The following is a 27,074-nucleotide window of genomic DNA, read 5'->3' as shown; positions in this document are numbered from 1 at the left end:
GGGTTGTTTTGCTGCCTCTGGCACTGGGTGCCTTGACTGTGTGCAAGGCATCATGAAATCTGAGGATTACCAAAGGATTTTGGGTCGCACTGTAGGGCCCAGTGTCAGAAAGCTGGGTTTGCGTCCAAGATCCTGGGTCTTCCAGCAGGACAATGACCCCAAACATACGTCAAAAAGCACTCAGAAATGGATGGCAAAGAAGCGCTGGAGAGTTCTGAAGTGGCCAGCAATGAGCCCAGATCTAAATCCCATTGAACACCTGTGGAGAGATCTTAAAATTGCTGTTGGGAAAAGGTGTCCTTCCAATAAGAGAGACCTGGAGCTGTTTGCAAAGGAAGAGTGGTCCAAAATTCCGGGTGAGAGGTGTCAGAAGCTTATTGATGGTTATAGGAAGCGACTGATTTCAGTTATGTTTTCCAAAGGGTGTGCAACCAAATATTAAGTTAAGGGTGCCAATACTTTTGTCCAGCCCATTTTTGGGGTTTTGTGTGACATTATGTCATATTTGCTTTTCTGCCTCTGTTTTATATTTGTTCCAATACATACAAAGGGAATAAACATGTGTATAGCAAAACATGTGTTAATGCAATACCTTTTTTGTGTGAAATACTTGATTTTCAGGAAAAATATCAAGGGTGCCAACAATTTCGGCCATGACTGTATACAGTATTATGCGGAGTATAGCAGATAATATCAGGCAGAGTACTACAGATGATGTGAAGGTGGAGTACTTTAGAGCACTTTAGGTGGAGTATTAGGCAGTAAGCCGATCTCGCAGCCCCTCTATGTGGGGATTTTGCCATTTCCCGGCGGAGCACCTGGATATAATGAGATATTAATCCCCGGAGGAGGCCGGTCTCCCTGGTGGAGATGGGGGGGGGGGGGGGTCTCCGTCTAGAAATGAAATGAGATGTAAAGTGTCCCGGTCTCATCACACAGCTGCCGGCCCCTCCCAGCATCCTAATCATATCCTTATAAACAGGAATCGACCCCGGGGGCCGGCGCTCAATAGCAGGATTTATCAGCCTAAGAGCTTTGTATTGATTGGCCGCCTTGCCTTGGTTAATCACGAGTCGTTCCCATCAATAGAAGGCCTGCTATTGAGTGCCTGGCAGAAATTAGCTGTGGATTACAGGGTTAGGCTGTGTTCAGGGGAGGGCGATGCTTCATAATCAACATGTTCAGCTGAGGCGGCGATAACAAGACATCGCCATTAACCTCTCGATGGCCGCCCCACGCTGGACACCACTTGGTCAGCACCATGTAGAGATGTCCGAGGGTAGGCCTCAGGCCGTGGCTGGCTGCATGGAGACGTGTCCGGGCTGGACAGGGACCACGAGGGTTCTCAGAGCACAACTCCACCGATGCAGCATGCCACAAAATGCAGAGATTGTAGATGTATGAGCTATGCTGGGGCCTCCAACACCTGTCTGCAGACAATACAACACTCCACCCTACAACACTCCACCCTACAACACTCCACCCTACAACACTCTACCCTACAACACTCTACCCTCTTATCCCAGAGGACCACACCCAACAGCGCTCTACCCTCTTATCCCAGAGGACCACACCCTACAGCGCTCTACCCTCTTATCCCAGAGGACCACACCCAACAGCGCTCTACCCTCTTATCCCAGAGGACCACACCCTACAGCGCTCTACCCTCTTATCCCAGAGGACCACACCCAACAGCGCTCTACCCTCTTATCCCAGAGGACCACACTCTACAGCACTCTACCCCCTTATCCCAGAGGACCACACCCAACAGCGCTCTACCCTCTTATCTCAGAGGACCACACCCAACAGCAGTCTACCCTCTTATCTAAGAGGACCACACCCAACAGCAGTCTACCCTCTTATCCCAGAGGACCACACCCAACAGCACTCTACCCTCTTATCCCAGAGGACCACACCCAACAGCACTCTACCCTCTTATCCCAGAGGACCACACCCAACAGCACTCTATCCTCTTATCCCAGAGGACCACATCCAACACTGCTCTACCTTCTTATCCCAGAGGACCACATTCTACAACACTCTACCCTCTTATCCCAGTGGACCACATTCTACAACACTCTACCCTCTTATCCCAGAGGACCACATCCAACAGCACTCTACCCTCTTATCCCAGAGGACCACATCCAACAGTGCTCTACCCTCTTATCCCAGAGGACCACATCTAACAGCGCTCTACCTTCTTATCCTAGAGGACCACATCTAACAGCACTCTACCCTCCTATCCCAGAAGACTACACCCAACAGCGCTCTACCCTCTTATCTCAGAGGACCATACCAAGCAGCACTCTACCCTCTTATCCCAGAGGACCACACCCAACAGCGCTCTACCCTCTTATCCCAGAGGACCACACCCAACAGCGCTTTACCCTCTTATCCCAGAGGACCACATCTAACAGTGCTCTACCCTCTTATCCCAGAGGACCACACCCAACAGCGCTCTACCCTCTTATCCCAGAGGACCACACCCAACAGCGCTTTACCCTCTTATCCCAGAGGACCACATCTAACAGCTCTCTACCCTCTTATCCCAGAGGATCACATCCAACAGTGCTCTACCCTCTTATCTCAGAGGACCACAAGCCAACAGCGCTCTACCCTCTTATCCCAGAGGGCCACATCTAACAGTGCTCTACCCTCTTATCTCAGAGGACCACACCCAACAGCTCTCTACCCTCTTATCCCAGAGGACCACACCCAACAGCACTCTACCCTCTTATAAAAAAAGCGAACCAATAGGCTTTACTAGCCAAGTAGAGCTGGTATTCTCGGATTTCAGGAGCATTTCCTACCAATAAGCAGGTTGGGGTTGGGAGGTGGCCAGGTATTTAAGAGGTCAACTATTTTCTTTCTGAAACTTCGAATTAAGTTGGAGAGATCCTGATTCTACAGTAAGGCCAAGTAAAAACTCTTTATTTAAAAACTGTTTTCTAAAGAGACTCTGTCTTTACATGACTGCAATGGCTGTGCATTAGATATCCACTTTCCTTTGTAAGGCCTCCATAATCTAAGACTTTTGGGCACCGCCATCTTGGAATCAATGTCTGTGGATCTAGCAGGTTCAGAGTGGTGAGTCTAGTGAAGCTTTGGGAAGATCCTGTTCCTGCACAATATTGCTAGGTGCGCCCTCTCTACTCCAACAGTGGCTTACATTCGAAACAGCAAAATACAAGTTTCTTCTCCTGAACTGTAATTGCTGTAGAGGAATTCCTCCTGACACCATAACCTAGTGTGGTAAATGTGATGCTGTCACCTGAGACAACGTGAGGCTGAGCTGGGAGCTGCACACCCAAGTAAGGCCTCCTGTAGACAGGCGTTCTTCTCAAACACAGCCTTTTCCATTGAAACGCAGTGCAGATCAGATGCAAATGCGGCATTGAACAAAAAAAAAGGCTGCAACTGACCTGCAGTTCAAACATCAGTAGGACCTGCATCTGCAGAAATTCAGTGTATGTCATTCAGAGGACCTGAGCTGTCATCTGCACTGCTCCATTGAGGTCAACAGGAATTTGTCGACTTGTGTTTAAAACATTAAAAAAAAGAATGTAAAGAGTAAAGGAACGCTGCTACTCCCAGCCAGCCCAGGTAAATAAGTGATAAATGTCTCCACCAAACCACCCACTCTGATGTATCTGGGGCTTACCATGGGAGCAGCGTTGATCCTTTCCTCTTTATTTTACTAGCCCTCTAGACTGGTATCAGGATAAGCCTGCACCCCATGCTCTGGGACTCAAAGATATGCTTTCACCTCTACTTCGAGTGGTGCCCAAAGCAATATAATGCTGCTCTGTAGGAAACCCTAACAGTCAGTGTCGGGACAAGGTAGTCCAGTGGCCAAGACAAAAGGTCCCACATTATCACGTACCTGGTGATGGAGCCCAATGGAGAGAGGGCTTCCCTTGGGGCTAAGTTCCGGACTCCCCTGAGAGTGGGACAGCGGGAGTCAGGCCCAAAGTTGCACAGGTCACCAGTAGGAGTGCTGGTTGGTGGTGCACGGAGATAGGTCTGCAGACAGGAGGCGCCTGTGCGTGGTATGCAAGCCCTTCCGGGATTTAGATGTTTACTGGGTAGTCGGTTCAAGTCAAGGTCAGGTACGAGGTGGGAATCAGAGCAGACGTAGTCAGATGGGATAGCCGAGGTCATACACAGAGGAGCGAGAGAGAGAGAGTATCCGTAAGCCAAGCTGAGGTCAGATCAGGGGTAACGCAGAGTAGACAGGTCCAGGAGCAAGCCGAGTCGGTAACAGGAAATCACGGGTCAGAATCGCAGGAAACAGGAACTGGGCACGGGGAGCTAGAGATCATCCAGCAACTTGAAGAAGTGATGAGCCTCCTTATAAAGGCCGTCTGGCACCAGACTGAGGCTGATGTGTCCTTCTGCGGCCATGCAGAGTACTGGCAGAAATGTCAGATCTTCCAGAATCTTTGCCATGGACAGGACCCTGACATACATTATGCCACCTGTCTCTTGATGTGTGTGCCCAGTCATCTTCTGAAGCTGGGTTTCTACTGCTTATATCAGCACGACTGTGTAGTTCCAGAGCTGTCAGATGGGTTGCCTGTGGACTTGGGACCAGGGGCAAACTGACAACTCATGGGGCCCCCGGGCAATAGGGGATCATGGGGCCCGTGTCCTCGCCCACACTCAAACCACACCCAAGAAAGCCTATGAAAGGTATTCATGGGGCCCCCTACTGACCCCGGGCCCTTGGGCAACGCCTGAGCGCCTGAATGGTCAGTCCGCCCCTGCTCGGGACTGAACAGTGACGTTGGGGGACCTTCATTCATGCTGTGTGTTCAGCGGTTACACTGCTGGCCTCACTGTCCTGTAGTGGTAGAACTGAAGGGAACTTGCCACAAGCTCCCCATTCCCCACATGAAAACACTAAACCCAGGGCAGCCGCCCCTCCTGCCCCCCCCCCCCCCTCCACTTGTTCCCGATTCTGCTGACAGTGATGTAGTCATTGGCAGGGAGGGAGAAGCTTCTGGGGCTGGCACAGGCAAGAACTGACACTTGCAGATGAAACTTTCGGTAACTTGGAAAGGTTTTAGAGAACCAGTGATGAAATATTCATCTTTGTATTATGACCTAATGCCGTGAGGGCTGGTGACAGGGTCCCTTTAACCCGACAATCTGTAGGACTATATATTAATATCAGGTGCTTTGTGTACAGCGGTAATTAATACGATGGAGAACAGCGAGGGTTTTATTCAGGACTTGGCTGACATCATGAAACTGGAGAAAGCTGCCTGATTTGCAGCACAATAGAGGCCCGGGAGCCGTGATTGTGTTGTGTTGTGTTTCTTTGTCACATCACTGAGTCTACCTGAAAAGACCAAATGGAGCAAACTGACGCCGGCGATAGACATCTCAGCACTGACGCCGGTGATAGACATCTCAGCACTGACGCCGGCGATAGACATCTCAGCACTGACAGCGGCTATAGACATCTCAGCACTGACAGCGGCTATAGACATCTCAGCACTGACAGCGGCTATAGACATCTCAGCACTGACAGCGGCTATAGACATCATAGAACTGACAGTGGCTATAGACATCTCAGCACTGACAGCGGCTATAGACATCTCAGCACTGACAGCGGCTATAGACATCTCAGCACTGACAGCGGCTATAGACATCTCAGCACTGACAGCGGCTATAGACATCTCAGAACTGACAGCGGCTATAGACATCTCAGCACTGACAGCGGCTATAGACATCTCAGCACTGACAGCGGCTATAGACATCTCAGCACTGACCCCGGCTATAGACATCTCAGCACTGACAGCGGCGATAGACATCTCAGCACTGACAGCAGCTATAGACATCTCAGCACTGACAGCAGCTATAGATATCTCAGCACTGACAGCGGCTATAGACATCACAGCACTGACAGCGGCTATAGACATATCAGCACTGACAGCGGCTATAGACAGGGGCGGACTGACCATTTGGAAACTCGGGCACTGCCCAAGGGCCCGGGTCAGTAGGGGGCCCCATGAGATGCCCCTGGTACCTTTTTCATAGGCTTTTTTGAGTTTGGGCAAGGACACAGGGGCCCCATGATCCCTTATTGCCCGGGGGCCCCATGAGTTGTCAGTCCGCCCCTGCACCGGCTATAGACACCCCAGCACTGACAGCGGCTATAGACATCACAGCACTGACAACGGCTATAGACATCTCAGCACTGACCCCAGCTATAGAGATCTCAGCACTGACAGCGGCTATAGAGATCTCAGCACTGACCCCGGCTATAGACATCTCAGCATTCAGCATTGACACTGACTATATACTGTAAATCTCAGCACTAACCCCAGCTATAGAGATCTCAGCACTGACAGCGGCTATAGACATCTCAGCACTGACAGCGGCTATAGGGATCTCAGCACTGACCCCGGCTATAGACATCTCAGCACTGACCCCAGCTATAGACATCTCAGCACTGACAGCGGCTATAGAGATCTCAGCACTGACCCCAGTTATAGACATCTCAGCACTGACCCCAGCTATAGACATCTCAGCACTGACAGCGGCTATAGACATCTCAGCACTGACCCCGGCTATAGACATCTCAGCATTTAGCATTGGCACTGACTATATACTGTAAATCTCAGCACTGACCCCAGCTATAGACATCTCAGCACTGACCCCGGCTATAGACATCTCAGCACTGACAGCGGCTATAGAGATCTCAGCACTGACCCCAGCTATAGACATCTCAGCACTGACAGCGGCTATAGACATCTCAGCACTGAAAGCGGCTATAGACATCTCAGCACTGACAGTGGCTATAGACATCTCAGCACTGCCCCCGGCTATAGACATCTCAGCACTGACCCCGGCTATAGACATCTCAGCACTGACAGCGGCTATAGACATCTCAGCACTGACAGCGGCTATAGAGATCTCAGCACTGACCCCGGCTATAGACATCTCAGAACTGACAGCGGCTATAGACATCTCAGCACTGACCCCGGCCGCTCCTGCTCTACATCAGACCACATGCCCTCAACACCAAATGGGGGGGGGGGTGGTCCATGTCCACATGTATATGAGGAAAAGGGTCCTCCTCCCAACAACCCTGGCCTGGTGGTTGTGGGGGTCTAGAGATGGGGGACAGAATCTTGAATCTTTCTAAAAAAAGGGGCACCCACTTACTGCTCCCATTGTGAATGTGTAAATGATACTACTCATTCACAAAAAAAAGTAAAGTGTAAATAAACACACAGACACGTGTTTAAGTCCTTAAATACAAAAACAAAAAAAATGCCCCATGATGTATATCCACTGTCATCATGCAGCGATGCAGAACCCGCTGAAAGAGAATAAAACCCCGCCAACTGCTGACATATCTGGTCTCATCACTTAATTCCCGCCAAATGATAGGTCTGATGGATGACAGCTGATATAAACAAAGGGACGGGGACTCCTGAGTAACATCAATGACTATGTATGGACGTGTGGGGAGGTGCAGTGTGGTGCAGAGATTATACAAAGTCCAGTTGCAGTAACTTGTATTGAAGGCAAAGTTGAATGGTACAAACAGCCAGTGGAAAGGAACCTGACTGGGAACACTCATGGGTTTTAACAGAAACATGGAACAGAGCAGGTCTCAGATGTGCCGACAGCATCTGTCTCAGAGAGCGGAATGCAGCCTGGCCGGTCTGTGTCCAAATGGGAGGATTCCAGGAAGTATGGGATGTTCCTATTCTGTCCCTACTTGTCTAGAACCTTTCCCTGCCGCTATTCACTTTCTTTGACAGACAGGTGACCTGTGTCTACACTATCCACTCACAATATACGCACCAAACCCTGGAGCCAGGGTATAAATAGACTCTGCCTGACCCAAGATGGCCGCCAGAGTCACATGAGGCAGCAAAATCAAACTGGATAGCTTCCCCAGTGACCCAGGAAACCAGACCGGCATTGGGGCAAAAAAAAATAGACCCGGGCATTTTAGACTGAACAGCCTTTTTTTTTTTTTTTAAAACCAAATTACAAATAATGACAACTACCAGTTTTTTAATGATATATATATATATATATATATATATATATATATCTCCTTCTGCTCTATAAATGTATGCTCTGCATCCTGAACATTCTCATTTACCTTCATCTTTGTCATGCTCCTCTCTGAATCATTCTCCTTCCCTTCTATCCACCACCATTTCCCTCTCTGCTCACTATCATTCTTTTCTATCAATGCCTATTCTACCTCTCTATGATCATTTTCCTCCACATCCCTCCATATCTTCTCTTCTATATTCTTCTGTCATCGATCAAAGTCCACTACCACTTCCTTCATACACAGCTATCATACTGAGATATAGAGGGGAGGTGAAGAGAGAAGGGGTGAGAGAGAGAGAGGGGGTGGATGAGGGGGGTGAGAGAGAGAAGGGGAGGTAAGAGAGGGGGTGAGAGAGGGGTAGTGGGAGAGAGAGGGAGGTGAGAGAGTAGGAGGGGGAGAAAGGTAGGGGGGTGAGAGGGAGAGCAGTAAGAGAGAGAGAGGAGGGTGAGAGAGAGGGGGGGTGAGAGAGAGAGGGGTAGAAGGAAGGTAGTGATAGAGAGGGATGGGGGTGAGAGGGGGTGAGAGAAAGAGGAGGGTGATAGAAAGAGGGGGGTGATAGGTGGTTGGGGGAGAGAAGGGGGTGAGGAAGAGGGGGGTGAGGGAGAAAGGGAGGGTGAGAGAGGGGAGGATGAGGGGAGTGAGAGAGAGAAGGGGGGGTAATAGATGGGGTGAGAGAGAGGGGGGTGAGAGAGGGGTAGTGAGAGAGGGGGATGGGGGAGAGGGAGAGAGGAGGTGAGAGAGAGGAATCAATGGAGAGAAGGAAGTGAGTGAGAGACAGGGATTGGGGTGAGAGGGAGGGAGAGAGAGGGGGTGAGAGGGGGAGAGAGAAAAGGGGTAAGAGAGAGAGGGGGTGGGACAGAGAGAGAGGGGGGGGAGAGAGAAGATGAAGAGGGAGTGGAGGGGATTGAGACAGAGGGACGGAAGAGGTAGGGAGAGAGAGGTGAGTGGGGGGGAGAAAGAGAGGGAGGGTGAGAGAGAGGGGGTGAGAGGGAGAGAGGGAAGGGGTAAGAGAGAGAGAAGGTTTGAGAGAGAGGGTGAGAGAGAGAGAGAGGTGAGAGAGGGAGAGGGTGAGTGAGAGAGAGGGGGAGAGGAAGAGAGGGGGTGAGAGAGAGGGTGGAGAGGGGGTGGAGGGGAATGAGAGAGGGATGGGGGTGAGAGGGAGGAAGAGAGAGGTGGGTGGGGGAGAGGAGGAGAGGGAGTGAGAGAGAGGAAGATTGGAGAGAGGGGGTGAAGAGAGGGGGGAGAGGGAGTGGAGGAGAATGAGAGAGAGGGATGGGGGTGAGAGGGAGGGAGAGAGAGGGGGTGAGAGAGAGGAGGGTGATAGAGTGGTTGGACTGATGTTCCCACTTGGAGGAGGGCTCATCCTTCACCTCAGTCAGGAATACACATTGGGATCGACTGTTCTGCTCCCATCTGTTGCATCCATGCACCAGTAAAGCAAGCACTTACACCAGAACTGCAGCGCTTCCTCCTTTCTGTCCTGGCCATTTCTATGGCTCCCAATCATAATGTACAGACAAGGTGAGGTGAGAGGAATGATGGGACTCGGGAGATGTAGTTCTCTGCATATTGGTGGCTCACTGTGTATTCCTATGCGCTCTGCATTGTTGTTTGCGGAAATAATACCATCTTCCCTGTTAGATTAGGATGAAGATAATCGGCGGTGCCTGGGACACATGCACCCCCTTAGTTTCGGTCCTGGAGCGGCCTGTTCTTTTTAGGCAGCTGGGCCTATTTTGAGTTAGGGGCCTGGAGCTCCAGTAGCCCCTACGTAAATCCAGCCCTGGCCCTGGGACATGCGGCCCTGGCCCCCTGGGAAAATGCCAATAGTTAGCAGCTCAGGTAGGAGAAAGGTTAAGTGTAAGGGTGGACTCTGGTTTCAGGGATACTTTAGATATCAGGGACAAAATCCTGAGGATTTATATTTGCTTTCATTGCCGAAAACCCAGTGCAACCTAACCTAACCCTAATTGTGAAATCAGGCAATCCACAGAATCAAAATGACAATATTTTTTTACTTTTGACTGACTTGTTTTGTTCAGCCAGTGTTGTGATCCACTCACCCCTGCCAGACTACGCAGTCAGAAAGGTGAAACTATTCACTAATGCAGTTTCACAGCTTCCTGGACTAAGGAAGAATATCATCACGATTGTGAGGTCCTCCCTGCCCGCTCTCTGCCAACTTCTCCCTCTCCAGTATGGTATGCCACCCACACTTGTGAAGTTTACTGTATGTAAAGAGCTATTTCAGACAATATTACTGGATGTTCCTTAAAATATATTTAAAGGGTAAGTGCACTTTAAGGCGATGAGCACTTTGCCTTGACCCAACAAATCTTACCCTCCCGTTACCCTCCCGTGTAACAGATGTATAGTTACCGAGACCTGACGGTTGCCGTTCTGCTGTTTGTTTACACCCGTCACCCCAACTCCTCACTGTCCTGGCTGTACCTGTGGATCACAGCCCCTATAAACATTCTGGACAGAGACAAAGGTAAAACAGTCCCACTCTACAGGACTATATTGCAAAGGTGCAGCCAGGGAAGAGAAGACTTGTGGTGCTGGATGTAAATAAATGGTGAAACCACAGCCAATTCAATGAGTTTTGGGGAATTCATAGGTAGATTAAGGATTAACTAAAGATGTCTGCATTCTATAGTGGTCACCAATGAACTCTACATTCTATGGTGGTCACCAATGAACTCTACATTCTATAGTGGTCACCAATGAACTCTACATTCTATTGTAGTCACCAATGTGCTCTACATTCTGTGTTGGTAGTCAATGGGGAAGAGTTACTTAAACTGGTTCACTCAGAATCTGGAGCAACTGGTGCATAGTAGCCAATCAGCTTCTAACTTCAGCTTGTTCAATCAAGCTTTGGCAATAAAACCTGGAAGCGGATTGGTTTTGATGTAGAAGTGCACCTAATTGTGCTTTAGTAAATAAACCCAAATGAGTTCTACAATCTATGGTAGTAGCCAATAAACTCTACATTCAATGGTGGTCATCAATGTGCTCTACATTCTCTGGTGGTCAACAGTGTGCTCTACAATCTATGGTGGTCACCAGTGTGCTCTACGTTCTGTGGTGGTCACCAGTGTGCCCTACGTTCTGTGGTGTAACCAAGATGCTCTATAGTTTATGGTGGTAACCAATGTCCTCTACATTCTATGGCGGTCACCATTGAGCTTTACATTCTGTGGTGGTCACCAATGAGCTCTATATTCTGTGGTGGTAGCCAATGAGTTCTACATTCTATGGTGATAGCCAATGAGCTCTACCATTCTATAGTGGTCACCATTGAGATCTGCATTCTTTGGTAGTAGTCAATGAACTCTACATTCTATGATGGTCGCTAGTGTGCTCTACATTCTGTGGCCAACCATTGAGTTCTGTCTATGGTGGTAACCAGTGAACTCTACATTGCAAGGTGGTAACCAATGTGTTCTACATTCTGTGGTGGTCACCAATGAACTTTACATTCTGTGGTGGTCACTGATGCGCTTTACATTCCATGGTGGTCACCAATATGCTCTACATTCTGTGCTGGTAGTCAATGGGGAAGATTTACTAAAACTGGTTCACTCAGAATCTGGTGCACCTGTGCATGGTAGCCAATCAGCTTCTAACTCCAGCCTCCTCAATCAAGCTTTGGCAATAAAACCTAGAAGCTGATTGGTGTCGATGTAGAAGTGCACCTAATTGTGCACTATTCAGCTTTAGTACATACAACCAAATGAGTTCTACAATCTATGGTAGTAGCCAATAAACTCTACATTCAATGGTGGTCATCAATGTGCTCTACATTCTGTGGTGGTTACCAGTGTGCTCTACAATCTATGGTAGTCATTAGTGTGCTATACATTCTGTAGTGGTAACCAAGATGCTCTATAGTTTATGGTGGTAACCAGTGAACTCTACATTCCACAGTGGTAACCAATGTGCTCTACATTCTGTGGTGGTCACCATTGAGCTTTACATTCTGTGGTGGTCACCAATGAGCTCTATATCCTGTGGTGGAAGCCAATGAGTTCTACATTCTATGGTGGTAGCCAATGAGTTCTACATTCTATGGTAGTCACCATTGAGATCTGCATTCTATGGTAGTAGCGAATGAACTCTACATTCTATGGTGGTTACCAGTGTGCTCTACATTCTGTGGCGGTAACCAATAAGCTCTGTCTATGGTGGTAACCAGTGAACTCTACATTGCAAGGTGGTAACCAATGTGTTCTACATTCTGTGGTGGTCACCAATGAGCTCTACATTCTGTGGTGGTCACCAATGACCTCTACATTCTGTGGTGCTAGCCAATGAGTTCTACATTCAATGATGGTAGCCAATAAATTCTGCATTCTATGGTGTTCACCAATGTGCTCTACAATCTATGGTGGTCACCAGCGTGCTCTACAGTTTGCGGTGGTCACCAATGTGCTCTACATTCTATGGTGGTAACCAACAAGCTCTACATTCTATGGTGGTAACCAACAAGCTCTACATTCTATGGTGATAACTAACAAGCTCTACATTCTGTGGTGGTAACCAATGAGCTCTACAATCTATGGTGGTAACCAATGAGCTCTACAATCTATGGTGGTAACCAATGAGCTCTACAATCTATGGTGGTCACCAATGTGCTCTACATTCTATGGTGGTAACCAACAAGCTCTACATTCTATGGTGGTAACTAATGTGCTCTACATTCTATGGTGGTTATTAATGAGCTCTACATTCTATGATAGTAAGCAATGAGCTCTACATTCTGTGGTATTAACCAATAAGCCCAGCATTGTGTGGTGATAACTGCATATTATGGGGGCCCCAAATGATCTATGAGTTGTTTGTTGGTCACCGATGGCCTTTGGATTACATTTTTGGTCATCTGTTAGTTTTGCTGTCTTTAGGGCTCATCAGTCTTTCTATTATAGAGGTCATTGGGGATGTACTGTTTAACATTCATGAGTGCATAATATAATTATTGCCAATGTTTGCAGACTGTCTTGGATATCTCTGAGGTCTGTACAGCCACCAGTCTGTATTCTATGCTGGTCTCCTTGTTACATATAGGACATTAGTGAACGCCTGCATTGTACAAGGGTCACAAAGCTGCTTTTATTTCGGCCATATCTCATACTGTACATACTGCATGTATAGCATATTATCCATTTCTGTTTACTATGTATCTGTATTTTTCCTCCTAAATATAACACTTCTGGATGGAATTGGCTGTGAGGTACTATGGGGTGTCTATTGAGGGGAGGACAGGGTGCCATACCAGGATTGGATATATTTTTTTCAAATGTTATGATTATGCAGTCATAAGAACAACACAGAGACCGTACCTGATATTTCATGTTTTTATTATTATCATATTCTCTTTTTTTGGTTTCTTTATTCCCCTGAGCACCACAATCCAGCGTTTCACCATATCTGCTGGATTCATGAAAAGTTTTAGGCAGACAAAGGAAAATGGAAGCGATGAGCCACACTTCAGGTTCTCGTGGTAAGACTGGATCTGATGATCGTCTCAGCAAACATGGACAAGAATTCCAAGAACAATAACCACCTTATCTGCTAAAACTCTTTTAAAGTGAGCCTGTCGTTTCAACTGGCACCTTCAACTAAGTCAACCATTCTTGAAAAGCAGGCATCATAAGTACCTGCTGGTGCCACTACATCTTCTCAAAGCTCCCTTTATGTGTTTGAGGGGGGGACATGGAATCCTTAACTGTGCTTAGAGCTCAAGGGGTATTCCAAGAAGATACCTTAGAAGATAGGCAAGAACTTGGTGGGGGAGTGGCAGAGATTTATGTCAAGGATTTATGGAAGTATGTTGCAGGAGGTCCAGGACTTCTTGGGTGAGAAGAAGCATTCTGTGAATGATTGACAAAGTGACTGGTTCACTTTAAAGTGGCTGCTGTCTTGGCCTGCTTGCACTTCACTGAGGTACTTTTACTTAAGTGGTTAAGATATGTAGGGCCGCCATTTGCAATGACTATATTGCAATATTAGATACGTCAGTTTTAGGTGAATTCTGGGGGACTAGATTAACAAATGGCTTCCTCATTAACTCAGCTCACAGGTTGTCTCACTATCTCCTTTAGATTAAAAATTTAATTCACAGTACAAAGGAGTGAGACTCCCTCACTTGGCTTGTTAAGAGCTGCAGAAGCTGGGAGGTCCATTAGGGGAATCCCACAATTGGAGGTCATGAGCAACACAAGAAGCCAATGGAGGATTCAACCTACAAGCCCCTTGTCAAGATGGAAATCGACTTTCTGGAGACACCAACTGAATGTCTGATCAAGTAACCTATCACCCTACATTTATTTTATAGAAAACATTAGTAAAATTGGACTACTCCATTGAAAAACAGTCTCTGTGTTGCCACAATTCAGCTCAAACAACCACGGCGTTCTTTTAGATATACCTGGAGATTAAAAAGCCAATTTCTGGCCCTGTTCAGTACTCCTGACCCTTGTACCCAACTAGTCTGGTGAGTCTATTGGTATCAGGCAAAACATTGGCTTGGTCCACAAAATTGCTTTCTCCGCTAAACTTTGGCAACTCCATTTCGAACATTGGTGTCTGAGAGGTAGACTAAAAAGTAAGAAGTATTTCAGTGAGAACCTGAAATGTAGCTCAGTAAGCATAATAAAGGTGGTAAGGGTTAAAGGGAACTACATTCTACAAGAAAAACATTGCAAAAGAAAAAACAGCCTAAGTGAAGTATAAAACAAAAAACAAAAACAAAAAAACCATACAAATGATAATTACATCATTCACAACTCTTCCCCCACAACCTTGTCTTGGAACAACGCCGTTTCAAGTTACAGTGAAATGTGTTCAGGGTTGATCTTTGGTATAACAGCTGAAAAACAGATTCTTCATTCCAGTTACCAAAAAAAAGAAGTTTTTTTTGCAGCCATAAACCAGGCACAAAACCTAAAGGGCTCCTTAGGTTGTCCTTGCATGTCCTTGTTTCCAGCACGTGAAGGTCCATTAAGGGAGATCTAGAGGTACCGTGGCTGGAGTTTCGGTACGGGCCTAATCAGCATACTTATTGGCTCCTCTAAGCAAAGTAAAGAACTAGTCCGCTAGGGAGTCACCAGAGCCCGTCCAAAAGATTGATATGAACCACTCGAATGAGGCTTTCCAGAGCAAGAATCGGTATGGATGAATTAACACCTTCAGGAGAGAAATAATAACAAATTGCCTTCTATCCTTTCCTGTCCCAACACATGTCTTCTGCTGGTAACCAGAACCCACATTGGGTGCAGTCACCAAACCTGCCACAAGTCGGGAGGAGGAAAGCAAGGAGAGACGTGTCACCTCAGGAATGGTCACCGCTGATTCTGGTCACCGGCAATATATTAATATATATAATGATGATGTGCTTCAAGAGTTCATAATGGCTCAACATTATTCTGGGTGTTTTGGCCATCGGATGTCTTTCTTATTAAGCTATTCAGATCATTCGGGTACCCACAAACACATATTGCCGAGTATCACTTTGTTCCTTTAGATCCTGAAATTGGTCAGCAAACTAGTCTATTATGGGTGTGCTAAATCTGACTCAGCAGGCTTTTATATACCCCGCTAGCATTCAACCAACATTCTTGAAGACTATTCTGCATTACAGTATATATATGATATCTGCAGTTGGTCAGTTTGGGTCTACCGGGACAAGTAGAGCAACCATGGAGGCAGATGTTAAGGTGGAACTTCAGCCTGTTGTAAATAGATTGGGGAGGGATTGAATCCTTTCTCTCCTTTGTTAGATTTTGAATGTCTGGCAGGTACAGAGTACGGAGTATGGGGTGCTGGGATGTTTACTTTTATGATTACTTCATTTGAAACTCAGGTCTGGTCAGGGGCGGACTGACAGCTCATGGGGCCCCCGGGCAATAGGGGATCATGGAGCCCCTGTGTCCTTGCCCAAACTCAAAAAAGCCTATGAAAAAGGTACCAGGGGCATCTCATGGGGCCCCCTACTGACCCCGGGCTCTCGGGCAGTGCCCAAGTTTCCAAATGGTCAGTCCGCCCCTGGGTCTGGTATATGTGAAGGAATTGGTTGTAGGCCACTCCCTGGGGGAGTAATGGCCATGGGCTGGCATGCATCTCGAATCAACTAATGCAATGAAAGGAATTCACCAGGAGCCCTTGGTTGAGTCCAGAATTTGGCTAGAGCCAATGTATTTTGAGGGTCCCCCTTCCACAGGGCTTGACACACCGCTATCCTCTCATCTGATGTCACCAGGGTGCTGGCTGGTTCTTTGAACCCGTTCCCTGATGATGCGCTTACACAGTAGGGCAGAGAGTTCCTGGCACATGTTCAGTGTGGGACAGGGTGCCCCAAAGCCTTGTGGGATGTGTAACATTGAGACCCAAGGAGGCTTAAGGCAGGGGGTGACATAAATCTTGCTAGTCAAGAAAGTAAGAAGTGCAGCATTGTGTACCACTGAAACGTCATTTAACCCCCCAATTTGTTTCTAACCAATTGTGTAATGGGGAGGTGTAGGCAGGTGGTAGGAACGGGAGAAGGTCCACTTTAAGTTAGCCAATAAAGGGTATCACTTAATCTCCAAATGTTCTGCATCAATGGAGGGCTAACATGATACAAGACTTTGCTAGTCCAGGATAGTTTCAGCATTTGACGAAGGGGGGCATTTTCGAACCAGCAAAGGGGCGTTGGCTGCAACTGGATGTGGAGTCCATAACTTCTGGACTCCACAAAACTCTTCTAGCACTTTGCTTCCTGACCAGAACATAAATGTATATTTCCCCATCGAGGAATTTTATCTTCTTTCTAGGCATGGTCACTAGGGCAGGAAGAACAACTTCCACCCCAACAGGAACACAAACAACCAGACAACCAAAAAAACCTAAGAGAAGATCTAACACTACCTCAATGTATCCAAAAGTATACAATTGCTGCAATTACTCATTGATAATTCTGTACCTTCAACAGCTACATGGCCACAATCTTCAAAAGAGTTTAATTTTGAGTGGATAACCAAAATTTGAGTTTAGAACCAAACAAAATTTGTATTGGTGTGCCCATCACCTAATTGAGAGATTACTGCCCAGCGTAATGTGGAGCCATTTTTACTCTACAATGTAACAAAGCTACCGTCCTTCCCATAGTATAACAATATATTATATATATAGTATGTTATAAATATATAAGAATGAGGTAGACCTGATGAGAATTTTCCCTTCTTTGGTATCTGATACAAAATGACAATGAGCCGAGCGAGGTGCAAACACATAAGTACGGGGTCCGGTCCGCCTGAAGTCTATTGGACCGTGCTCAATGAGGACAATATTGGAAGAGTCGGATACTTGTCGATGAAGGGGTTACATCTGTTTGTGTACGGCGTGTTCTGCAAAAAGGACAGCGCCGGTCGTCAAACAAATATCAGAGCAATAATAGCCGTGGCACCGGGTAAATATGTCAGCAAGGCATCCTCAAGAATACATCATTCTCAATGCTCTCATATCATATAAAATAATAACGTTCCCTCGAAACATCCTAAAAAACACACAATTGAGGACGTGGAGAGTATCACAGCATTCAACATAATAGTGGTGGGGGGGAGGGGCGGAAAACCTGGCCTGCTTATTCCAGCTTGGTCATAATGGTGGAACTTTATCAAGACAGGTGCAGTGTGAATCAGGCTACAAATTTGCAGTATGCTAAATATTCATCAATTTATACATTTCTGGCTGAAATTGATCATAGGCACCAAATGTATCTACACTTCTTCCTCTGAAAAGGATACGTCTTAGATCAGAGGTCTCCAACCTCTCCAGGTGTTGAGGAACTGCAAGTCCCACGAGGCCTTGCAAGACTCTGATAGCCACAGGCAAGACTCCCAGAGGCATGATGGGACTTGTAGTACTTCAACAGCTGAAAGGCCATAGCTTGGAGATCCCCGAGATCCATCAAGATAGATGCGAACCCTGAATCAATGACATTTTGCCTTTTTTCCCTTTAATAAATAATTGACCCCACCCAAAACCTACCTTGGGCATGCCCAACGGCTGGGAAGTCCTGCCAAGACCCAACCCACTTACTAAAGTGGCCCACCAAAACCCTGCCTCTAATTATGTAGGGGTCTCCTACTCACACCCCCAGGTCCCCGTAACGAACGCCTTATTACTGCTCAAACAAGGATGACACCGTGATTCCGGGACATGGCCCAGGACACAGCATCAACAGGGCTTAGATCTGGCAAATCTGGGACAGTTGGCATTTACGAAACGGCCACTTGTGATATGAAGTTTTGGCACTGTCTGCTAACTTCCCCATGTGTGCGTACCTTTGAACCCTTCTCCAAACAAAATGCCTTTTTCTACTTTTGAACAGCACAGGAAAGGGTTAGAACTCGTGTTGCCCCATTGGGGAGATTTCTCCACTTGGGAATCCGGCAAAAAAAAAAAAAGTGACCGCTAATTTCTGTGGAGTCCAAGGAGATTTGAAAATTATGGTCACATGACTAAAATTAGGATGTGTAGTGTTAAAGATTCATGAATTGATCTATTATTACCTCTTTTTGTGGGCAAAAAAAGATGAGAAATGGTCAAAAGCCTAACAACCTAGAACACATGATGCGACTCCTCGTTACGGCAGAGTCTACTTCTGATACTGAGATCTTTTGGATTGGTTAGGAATTCCTTTACCATCCTTTTGATGGCAATATTCAATTCTGTGATATAAAATTCAAGCTGGGAACCAAATGTAGGGACTGGGCGTGGTCACCTAATTCAGAACTGATGCCAGTTCTAGTCAGAAGCTGATCCCTGGTAAAGTCCTTCATTACAGAAGGTCAGAGGCTGGTTGGCCATTGCAGCTATATATGTCTCACTAGCAAGGGTGGACTGACAACTCATGGGGCCCCCGGGCAACAGGGGATCATGGGGCCCCTGTGTCCTTGCCCACACTCAAACCACACCCAAAAAAGCCTATGAAAGGTACCAGGGACATCTCATGGGCCCCCTACTGACCCTCGGGCAGTGCCCGAGTTCCCCCGTGGTCAGTCCGCCCCTGCTCACTAGCTTGCCTCTTTTGATGTGTACACTGTATATCTATTGTTTTTTTACCCCACTACGATGGTCAGTTTATAAATCTTACAATCATTTTTTGCTTTTTTTTTTTTCAACTGTTGAAGATTTCCTACATGTAAGCGTCTGTATGGAGGAAAGAAATGTTGATGTAAGGAGTATTGTACTCACCTCTTATTTAATGTCTAGCATTTGTACATTTGTGCACACGGGGCAACATTACCGATCTGCAGTGAGGACGCCACCCCCTACCAAGTGCTGCCTGAGGCATTGACCTCATTGGCGGCATACCCCTGGCTTCAAGTGCCCACAGGTATATTTTCTTACCCTTACCTCTTTTAAAACCTTAATATAACTTAAGTAGCACTATGACCAGCCTATGGACATTCAAAGAGCTACATATTCTTAACGTTTTTAAAAAAGGCCCTCACTGATCTCCGTAGTTACAGCCACTGTGGAGCAACACATCCTCAAATCTCAAATGCAAGTACTGAAGTCATTTAAGTTGGATTTCAGCACTTTGCTCTCTCCTCTCTTCCTGGGCACCTTCTCAGTGTATACCAGTGGTCTCCAAACTGCGGCCCAAGGGCCAGTTACTGCCCTTTGCTAGCCTTTATCCAGCCCTTGGGGTACTATTTCTCCCACTGAGCTGAAGCACTATTCCTAACACTGACACCAATGATGGGGCACTATTCCTCCCACTGATACCAATGATGGGGCACTATTCCTCCCACTGACACCAATGATGGGGCACTATTCCTCCCACTGACACCAATGATGGGGCACTATTCCTCCCACTGACACCAATGATGGGGCACTATTCCTCCCACTGACACCAATGATGGGGCACTATTCCTCCCACTGATACCAATGATGGGGCACTATTCCTCCCACTGACACCAATGATGGGGCACTATTCCTCCCACTGACACCAATGATGGGGCACTATTCCTAACACTGACACCAATGATGGGGCACTATTCCTCCCACTGATACCAATGATGGGGCACTATTCCTCCCACTGACACCAATGATGGGGCACTATTCCTCCCACTGACACCAATGATAGGGCACCCACTGATACCAATGATGGGGCACAAATGTATTTATCCCACTGATACCAATGATGGGGCACTATTCCTCCCATTGGCACCAACGATGGGGCACTATTCCTCCCACTGACACCAATGATGGGGCACTATTACTCCCACTGACACCAACGATGGGGCACTATTCCTCCCACTGATACCAACGATGGATCACTATTCCTCCCACTGATAACAATGATGGGGCACTATTCCTCCCACTGACACCAATGATGGGGCACTATTCCTCCCACTGACACCAACGATGGGGCACTATTCTTCCCACTGACACCAATGATGGGGCACTATTCCTCCCACTGACACCAACGATGGGGCACTATTCCTCCCACTGACACCAACGATGGGGCACTATTCCTCCCACTGACACCAATGATGGGGCACTATTCCTCCCACTGATACCAATGATGGATCACTATTCCTCCCACTGACACCAACGATGGGGCACTGTTACTCCCACTGGCACCAATGATGGGGCACTATTACTCCCACTGACACCAACGATGGGGCACTGTTACTCCCACTGACACCAATGATGGGGCACTATTCCTCCCACTGACAGCAACGATGGATCACTATTCCTCCCACCAACACCAACGATGGGGCACTGTTACTCCCACCGACACCAACGATGGGGCACTATTCCTCCCACCGACACCAAGGATGGGGCACTATTCCTCCCACTGACACCAATGATGGGGCACTATTCCTCCCACTGACACCAACGATGGGGCACTATTCCTCCCACCGACACCAACGATGGGGCACTATTCCTCCCACTGACACCAACGATGGGGCCCTATTCCTCCCACTGACACCAATGATGGGGCACTATTCCTCCCACTGACACCAATGATGGGGCACTATTCCTCCCACTGACACCAATGATGGGGCACTATTCCTTCCACTGATACCAATGATGAGGCACTATTCCTCCCACTGACACCAATGATGGGGCACTATTCCCCCTCCTACTGACCACAGGCACTATGCAACTGAACACCATACCTGAGGCATTTCTTGCTCTCACTGATGCTAAACCTGAGATATTTTCCACATCTACTGGCCACAATCCAGCCCCCAAATGTCTGAAGGACTGGTCTTTTGGAAAGTCTGAAGACCCCTGGTGTATAGATTACAAATTATAAGTCTGGCAGGCTACCAGGTGACTGCTGAGAGGGGGAGGTAAAGGTCAGAGACAGGGGCGGACTGACCATTTGGGTATCGGGCACTGCCCGAGGGCCCGGGGTTAGTAGGGGGTCCCTGGTACCTTTCATAGGCTTTTTTGGGTGTGGTTTGAGTGTGGGCGAGCACACAGCGGCCCCATGATCCCCTATTGCCCGGTGGCCCCATGAGTTGTCAGTCCGCCCCTGGTCAGAGATAAAGTGAAGGTAAAATTGCTTCAGACTTTGACAATGAATTGTTCCACAGTGCCTGTAGCTACAGAGGTTAGCCAGAGCTTGTTTTAAAGCTATATCACCGCTTATTGAGAACATGATAATACTTGAATGTCCATATCTTGGCCCCAGCTATACTTGTGGTCTTCTTAAGAGCTGGAACCAATTGTGATTCTTGCAGACCTGTTAAACGATCCCTAATTCCTACGCATGGCCCTCATAAATAGTAAATTTAGCACGCAACAACTGATAAAATATTCAACAAAGGAAGACAGCCGCTTGAGAAGACAGCTGAGGGTGCTAGAACCTTGTCGAAGGAGCCACCCAAATCCTTGATACGAAAACTGTCTAGGTGGCCCTTCAACAACTACTCATGGAACTGCAGGGCAAGAGGGAGGATTCTGATTGAAGGAACCGGCCAATAGAGATGGCCCTTGGATGAATAAGGCCACACTGCCTCTGTGTACAACCCTTGCTCTTGGATCCTTTGTTTAATCTGAGGTACGTGTGATAGTCCCGTGTTGTGCGCACAATGGCCGGCACGGGTTCTTTGGTTATCTCCAGCTGTTCTCGGTACATTACGCCTCCAACCAACGTCTCTGCGGGAAACCCATTGGAGGATTGTTCACGGCGCAGAGGTCACTGATGAAAAGACGACACTTCTTTTTTTTTTTTTTTTTGCAAACACAGAAATAATTTTTTTTTTTTTAAAAAAAAAAAGCAACACTTATCTATTCTACTAGATATGTTAAGGTTGAATAAATTAACTCGATTATCTCTTTGGTAAAGCTATGTTTGATGAGTTCTTTCCACGGTTCAATTGCTGGACGTGACCTGTGGTGGTAAAGATGTCTGGAGCCCTCTGAGCCCCGGAAGATGGTTGGCGTGGATGAGGGTTGGCTACAGAACGAGGTTCTACTGTACGGAGGTAAGAGCGCCTCGGGAGGCAGGTAGGTCGGTTAGAGGTAGGGTGGTCAGAGATGAGATTGCCAGCAGTATATTCTTCTTGTGGTTTTGCATACTGAGCTTCCGCCATGTTGCAGAACAAAGCTCAGGAGGTTGGTGGCCCCCGGCAGAGGTCAGGACTGAAGAAAGCTCCACGAGGCTCCTCACAAAGTCATAAAATAATGCCACTTTTTTTTTTTGTTTTTCTCCGCGTATCCTTTTTTTTGCCGTTAATTCTGGTTGGTCCTACCAACCTCAGAGAAAGCCCACCCTACCCATGTGTGGATGCGAGATGCAGGTTAAAGGGGGTATTAGAAGTGGATGGACGTCACGTAGGCTCACGGGGAAGAACTGGGTGGAGTGTGTCCTTGTGATGAAGAGGAGAGCGGGGGCATCTGCTGTGCTGTCGTCGGACTGGAGCGCCCGTTGTTGTTTGAGCTCGTGCTGGACCCTGGCGGGGCCCCTGCCCTGCGGGCGAATAGCACCCCTAGGAGAGGAAGAAGAGAAGAACGGGTCATGGAGGCATAGTCTCTAACAGTGAAGCAGACTTTAACAATCTCCTCTAACTATAAAGCAGTCTCTAACAGCCTACCCTAATTTTTAGCAGTTTCTTGTAATTATGAAGCAGTCTCTTAACAGTCTTCTTTAACTATTAGACAGCCTCTTGTCCTTATGGTAAGGTTTATAGCAGTCTCCTGTACCCAGGGGCGGACTGACCATTTGGAAACTCGGGCACTGCCCGAGGGCCCGGGGTCAGTAGGGGGCCCCATGAGATGCCCCTGGTACCTTTTTCATAGGCTTTTTTGAGTTTGGGCAAGGACACAGGGGCCCCATGATCCCCTATTTCCCAGGGGCCCCATGAGTTGTCAGTCCGCCCCTGCTGTACCTATATGACAGTCTCTAGCAGTCTCCTGTACCTATATAGCAGTCTCTTGTACCTATATGGCAGTCTCTAGTAGTTTACTAAAACTACAAGGCAGTTTCTAGCAGTCTCCTGTATCTATTTAGCAGTCTCCTGTATCTATATGGCAGTCTCTATCAGTCTCCTGTTCCTATACAGCAGTCTCCTGTACCTATATAGCAATCTCTAACAGTCTCCTGTACTGATATAGCAGTCTCCAGTAGTTTACTAAAACTACAAGGCAGTCTCTAGCAGTCTCCTGTACCTATATGGCAGTCTCCTGTACCTATATAGCAGTCTCTAGCAGTCTCCTTTATCTATATGGCAGTCTCTAGCAGTCTCCTGTACCTATATAGCAGTCTCCTGTACCTATATAGCAGTCTCTAGCAGTCTCCTGTACCTATATAGCAGTCTCCTGTACCTATATGGCAGTCTCTAGCAGTCCCCTGTACCTATATGGCAGTCTCTAGCAGTCTCCTGTACCTATATGGCAGTCTCTAGCAGTCTCCTGTATCTATATGGCAGTCTCTAGCAGTCTCCTGTACCTATATAGCAGTCTCTAGCAGTCTCCTGTACTTATATGGCAGTCTCTAGCAGTCTCCTGTACCTATATGGCAGTCTCTAGCAGTCCCCTGTACCTATATGGAAGTCTCTAGCAGTCTCCTTTATCTATATAGCAGTCTCCTGTACCTATATAGCAGTCTCTAGCACTCTCCTGTACCTATATAGCAGTCTCCTGTATCTATATGGCAGTCTCTAGCAGTCTCCTGTACCTATATAGCAGTCTCCTGTACCTATATGGCAGTCTCTAGCAGTCCCCTGTACCTATATGGCAGTCTCTAACAGTCTCCTGTACCTATATAGCAGTCTCTAGTAGTTTAATAACACTACAAGGTAGTCTCTAGCAGTCTCCTGTACCTATATGGCAGTCTCTAGCAGTCCCCTGTACCTATATGGCAGTCTCTAGCAGTCTCCTGTACCTATATAGCAGTCTCTAGTAGTTTAATAACACTACAAGGTAGTCTCTAGCAGTTCCCTGTACCTATATAGCAGTCTCTAGCAGTCCCCTGTACCTATATGGCAGTCTCTAGCAGTCTCCTGTACCTATATGGCAGTCTCTAGCAGTCTCCTGTATCTATATGGCAGTCTCTAGCAGTCTCCTGTACCTATATAGCAGTCTCTAGCAGTCTCCTGTACTTATATGGCAGTCTCTAGCAGTCTCCTGTACCTATATGGCAGTCTCTAGCAGTCCCCTGTACCTATATGGAAGTCTCTAGCAGTCTCCTTTATCTATATAGCAGTCTCCTGTACCTATATAGCAGTCTCTAGCACTCTCCTGTACCTATATAGCAGTCTCCTGTATCTATATGGCAGTCTCTAGCAGTCTCCTGTACCTATATAGCAGTCTCCTGTACCTATATGGCAGTCTCTAGCAGTCCCCTGTACCTATATGGCAGTCTCTAACAGTCTCCTGTACCTATATAGCAGTCTCTAGTAGTTTAATAACACTACAAGGTAGTCTCTAGCAGTCTCCTGTACCTATATGGCAGTCTCTAGCAGTCCCCTGTACCTATATGGCAGTCTCTAGCAGTCTCCTGTACCTATATAGCAGTCTCTAGTAGTTTAATAACACTACAAGGTAGTCTCTAGCAGTCCCCTGTACCTATATAGCAGTCTCTAGCAGTCCCCTGTACCTATATGGCAGTCTCTAGCAGTCTCCTGTACCTATATAGCAGTCTCTAGCAGTCTCCTGTACCTATATGGCAGTCTCTAGCAGTCCCCTGTACCTATATGGCAGTCTCTAGCAGTCTCCTGTACCTATATGGCAGTCTCTAACAGTCTCCTGTACCTATATAGCAGTCTCTAGTAGTTTAATAACACTACAAGGTAGTCTCTAGCAGTCTCCCGTACCTATATGGCAGTCTCTAGTGGTCTCCTGTACCTATATGGCAATCTCCAGCAATCTCCTTTACCTATATGGCAGTCTCTAGTGGTCTCCTGTACCTATATGGCAGTCTCCAGCAATCTCCTTTATCTATATGGCAGTCTCTAGTAGTCTCCTGTACCTATGTGACAGTCTCTAGCAATCTCCTGTAACCGGAGCACAGTTTTTTTAATAGTCTTTTGTAATGTGGTCCCCGTCTCTCTCATCGTTGCTTTTTCCAGGTGTCATGGTGGCTTCATATAACATGACCACTCTATGATCACATGGCAGCGCTCTTGTAATATGGAGCATGGGTTGCAAGTGCAAGCTCTGCAGGCGAATTGTGGGGATGGATGTGAGTTGTAGGTTGGGGGGGGTCACAGATGAAGCCCAGTACATGTCTCCACAATACCTCCTGAAGAGTGATCACACATAATGAGTCCCAGCTCTGGGACATGAGCAGGATTTCTGGTAACAAAGGGTGACACCGGCCCCTGACACCAGTAAGAGGTCTGTGGGGTTGTATGCGACGTCCTTACTGGAAGATGAATGCGTTTATTGGGTTCCGGCACTCACAGCTGTTCTCTATATTACACACATATGGTGATATATGGCTGGACGGCCAGTCACATGTCATCCCTGGAATGCAGATGAGTGTCAGCGGCCAATCAGACAGCTGCGATCCAGCCGGACACATGAGAGGCCTCTAATTCTTCATAACAAGGGCTGAGATCACACCTCTATGTATAGAACTGTCACTTCACATATTGGGTTCCTCATCTCACCCGGATCCATTTCATACATCCCCACCCCCGCCCGTCGTAAAGAGGAACTCCACCTCTGTGGTCAGTATCGCAGCCGCAGGACCAGCCAGTGAAATACGACTCTGTATGAGGCACATCTATGTCCCATCTTGTCCTGTGCGGTCTATAATGGACCTTTCACTGCTCGTCCTAGTACACTGTGTGACAGCGGGTTCAACCTGGGGGCCCTAAGTGCAACCCGACGTCACCAGAGGGCCACATATCATATTCTGTGAATGTAACCGTACACAAAGCTCTCAGAGATTACATAACTACTACAGGAGACGGTCAGAGACTGCAGACACGGTACAGGAGAGGGTCAGAGACTGCAGACATGATACAGGAGAGGGTCAGAGACTGCAGACATGATACAGGAGAGGGTCAGAGACTACAGACATGGTACAGGAGATGACCAGAGACTGCGGACATACTACAGGAGACAGTCAGAGACTGCAGACATTGTACAGGAGACAGTCAGAGACTGCAGACATCCTACAGGAGACGGTCAGAGACTGCAGACATTGTACAGGAGACAGTCAGAGACTGCAGACATTGTACAGGAGACAGTCAGAGACTGCAGAGATCCTACAGGAGACGGTCAGAGACTGCAGACATTGTACAGGAGACGGTCAGAGACTGCGGACATACTACAGGAGACGGTCAGAGACTGCAGACATGGTACAGGAGACAGTCAGAGACTGCAGACATAATACAGGAGACGGTCAGAGACTGCAGACATACTACAGGAGAGGGTCAGAGACTGCAGACATGATAGAGGAAATGGTCAGAGACTGCAGACATGATAGAGGAAATGGTCAGAGACTGCAGACATGCTACAGGAG

General features: G+C 47.4%; 1 protein-coding gene across 1 annotated transcript in view; it reads right to left on the bottom strand.

Annotated features, from left to right (window-relative positions):
- Positions 1-13,435: 13,435 nt before the first annotated feature.
- LOC149435699 (AT-rich interactive domain-containing protein 3A-like) overlaps positions 13,436-27,074 on the bottom strand; it is a 293,175-nt gene continuing 279,536 nt past the window's right edge. Inside the window, exon 7 of the mRNA XM_089662471.1 lies at positions 13,436-23,091. Within this exon, the coding sequence (XP_089518597.1) occupies positions 22,943-23,091 (149 nt within the window). The 3' untranslated portion in view covers positions 13,436-22,942. The remainder of the gene's footprint in view (positions 23,092-27,074) is intronic.

This window comes from Staurois parvus, unplaced genomic scaffold (assembly GCF_062004578.1).
Source record: "Staurois parvus isolate SC_StPar_1 unplaced genomic scaffold, SC_StPar_1.0 ptg001479l, whole genome shotgun sequence".
Classification (NCBI taxonomy): domain Eukaryota; kingdom Metazoa; phylum Chordata; class Amphibia; order Anura; family Ranidae; genus Staurois; species Staurois parvus.
This window is presented reverse-complemented; position numbering and strand designations above follow the sequence as displayed.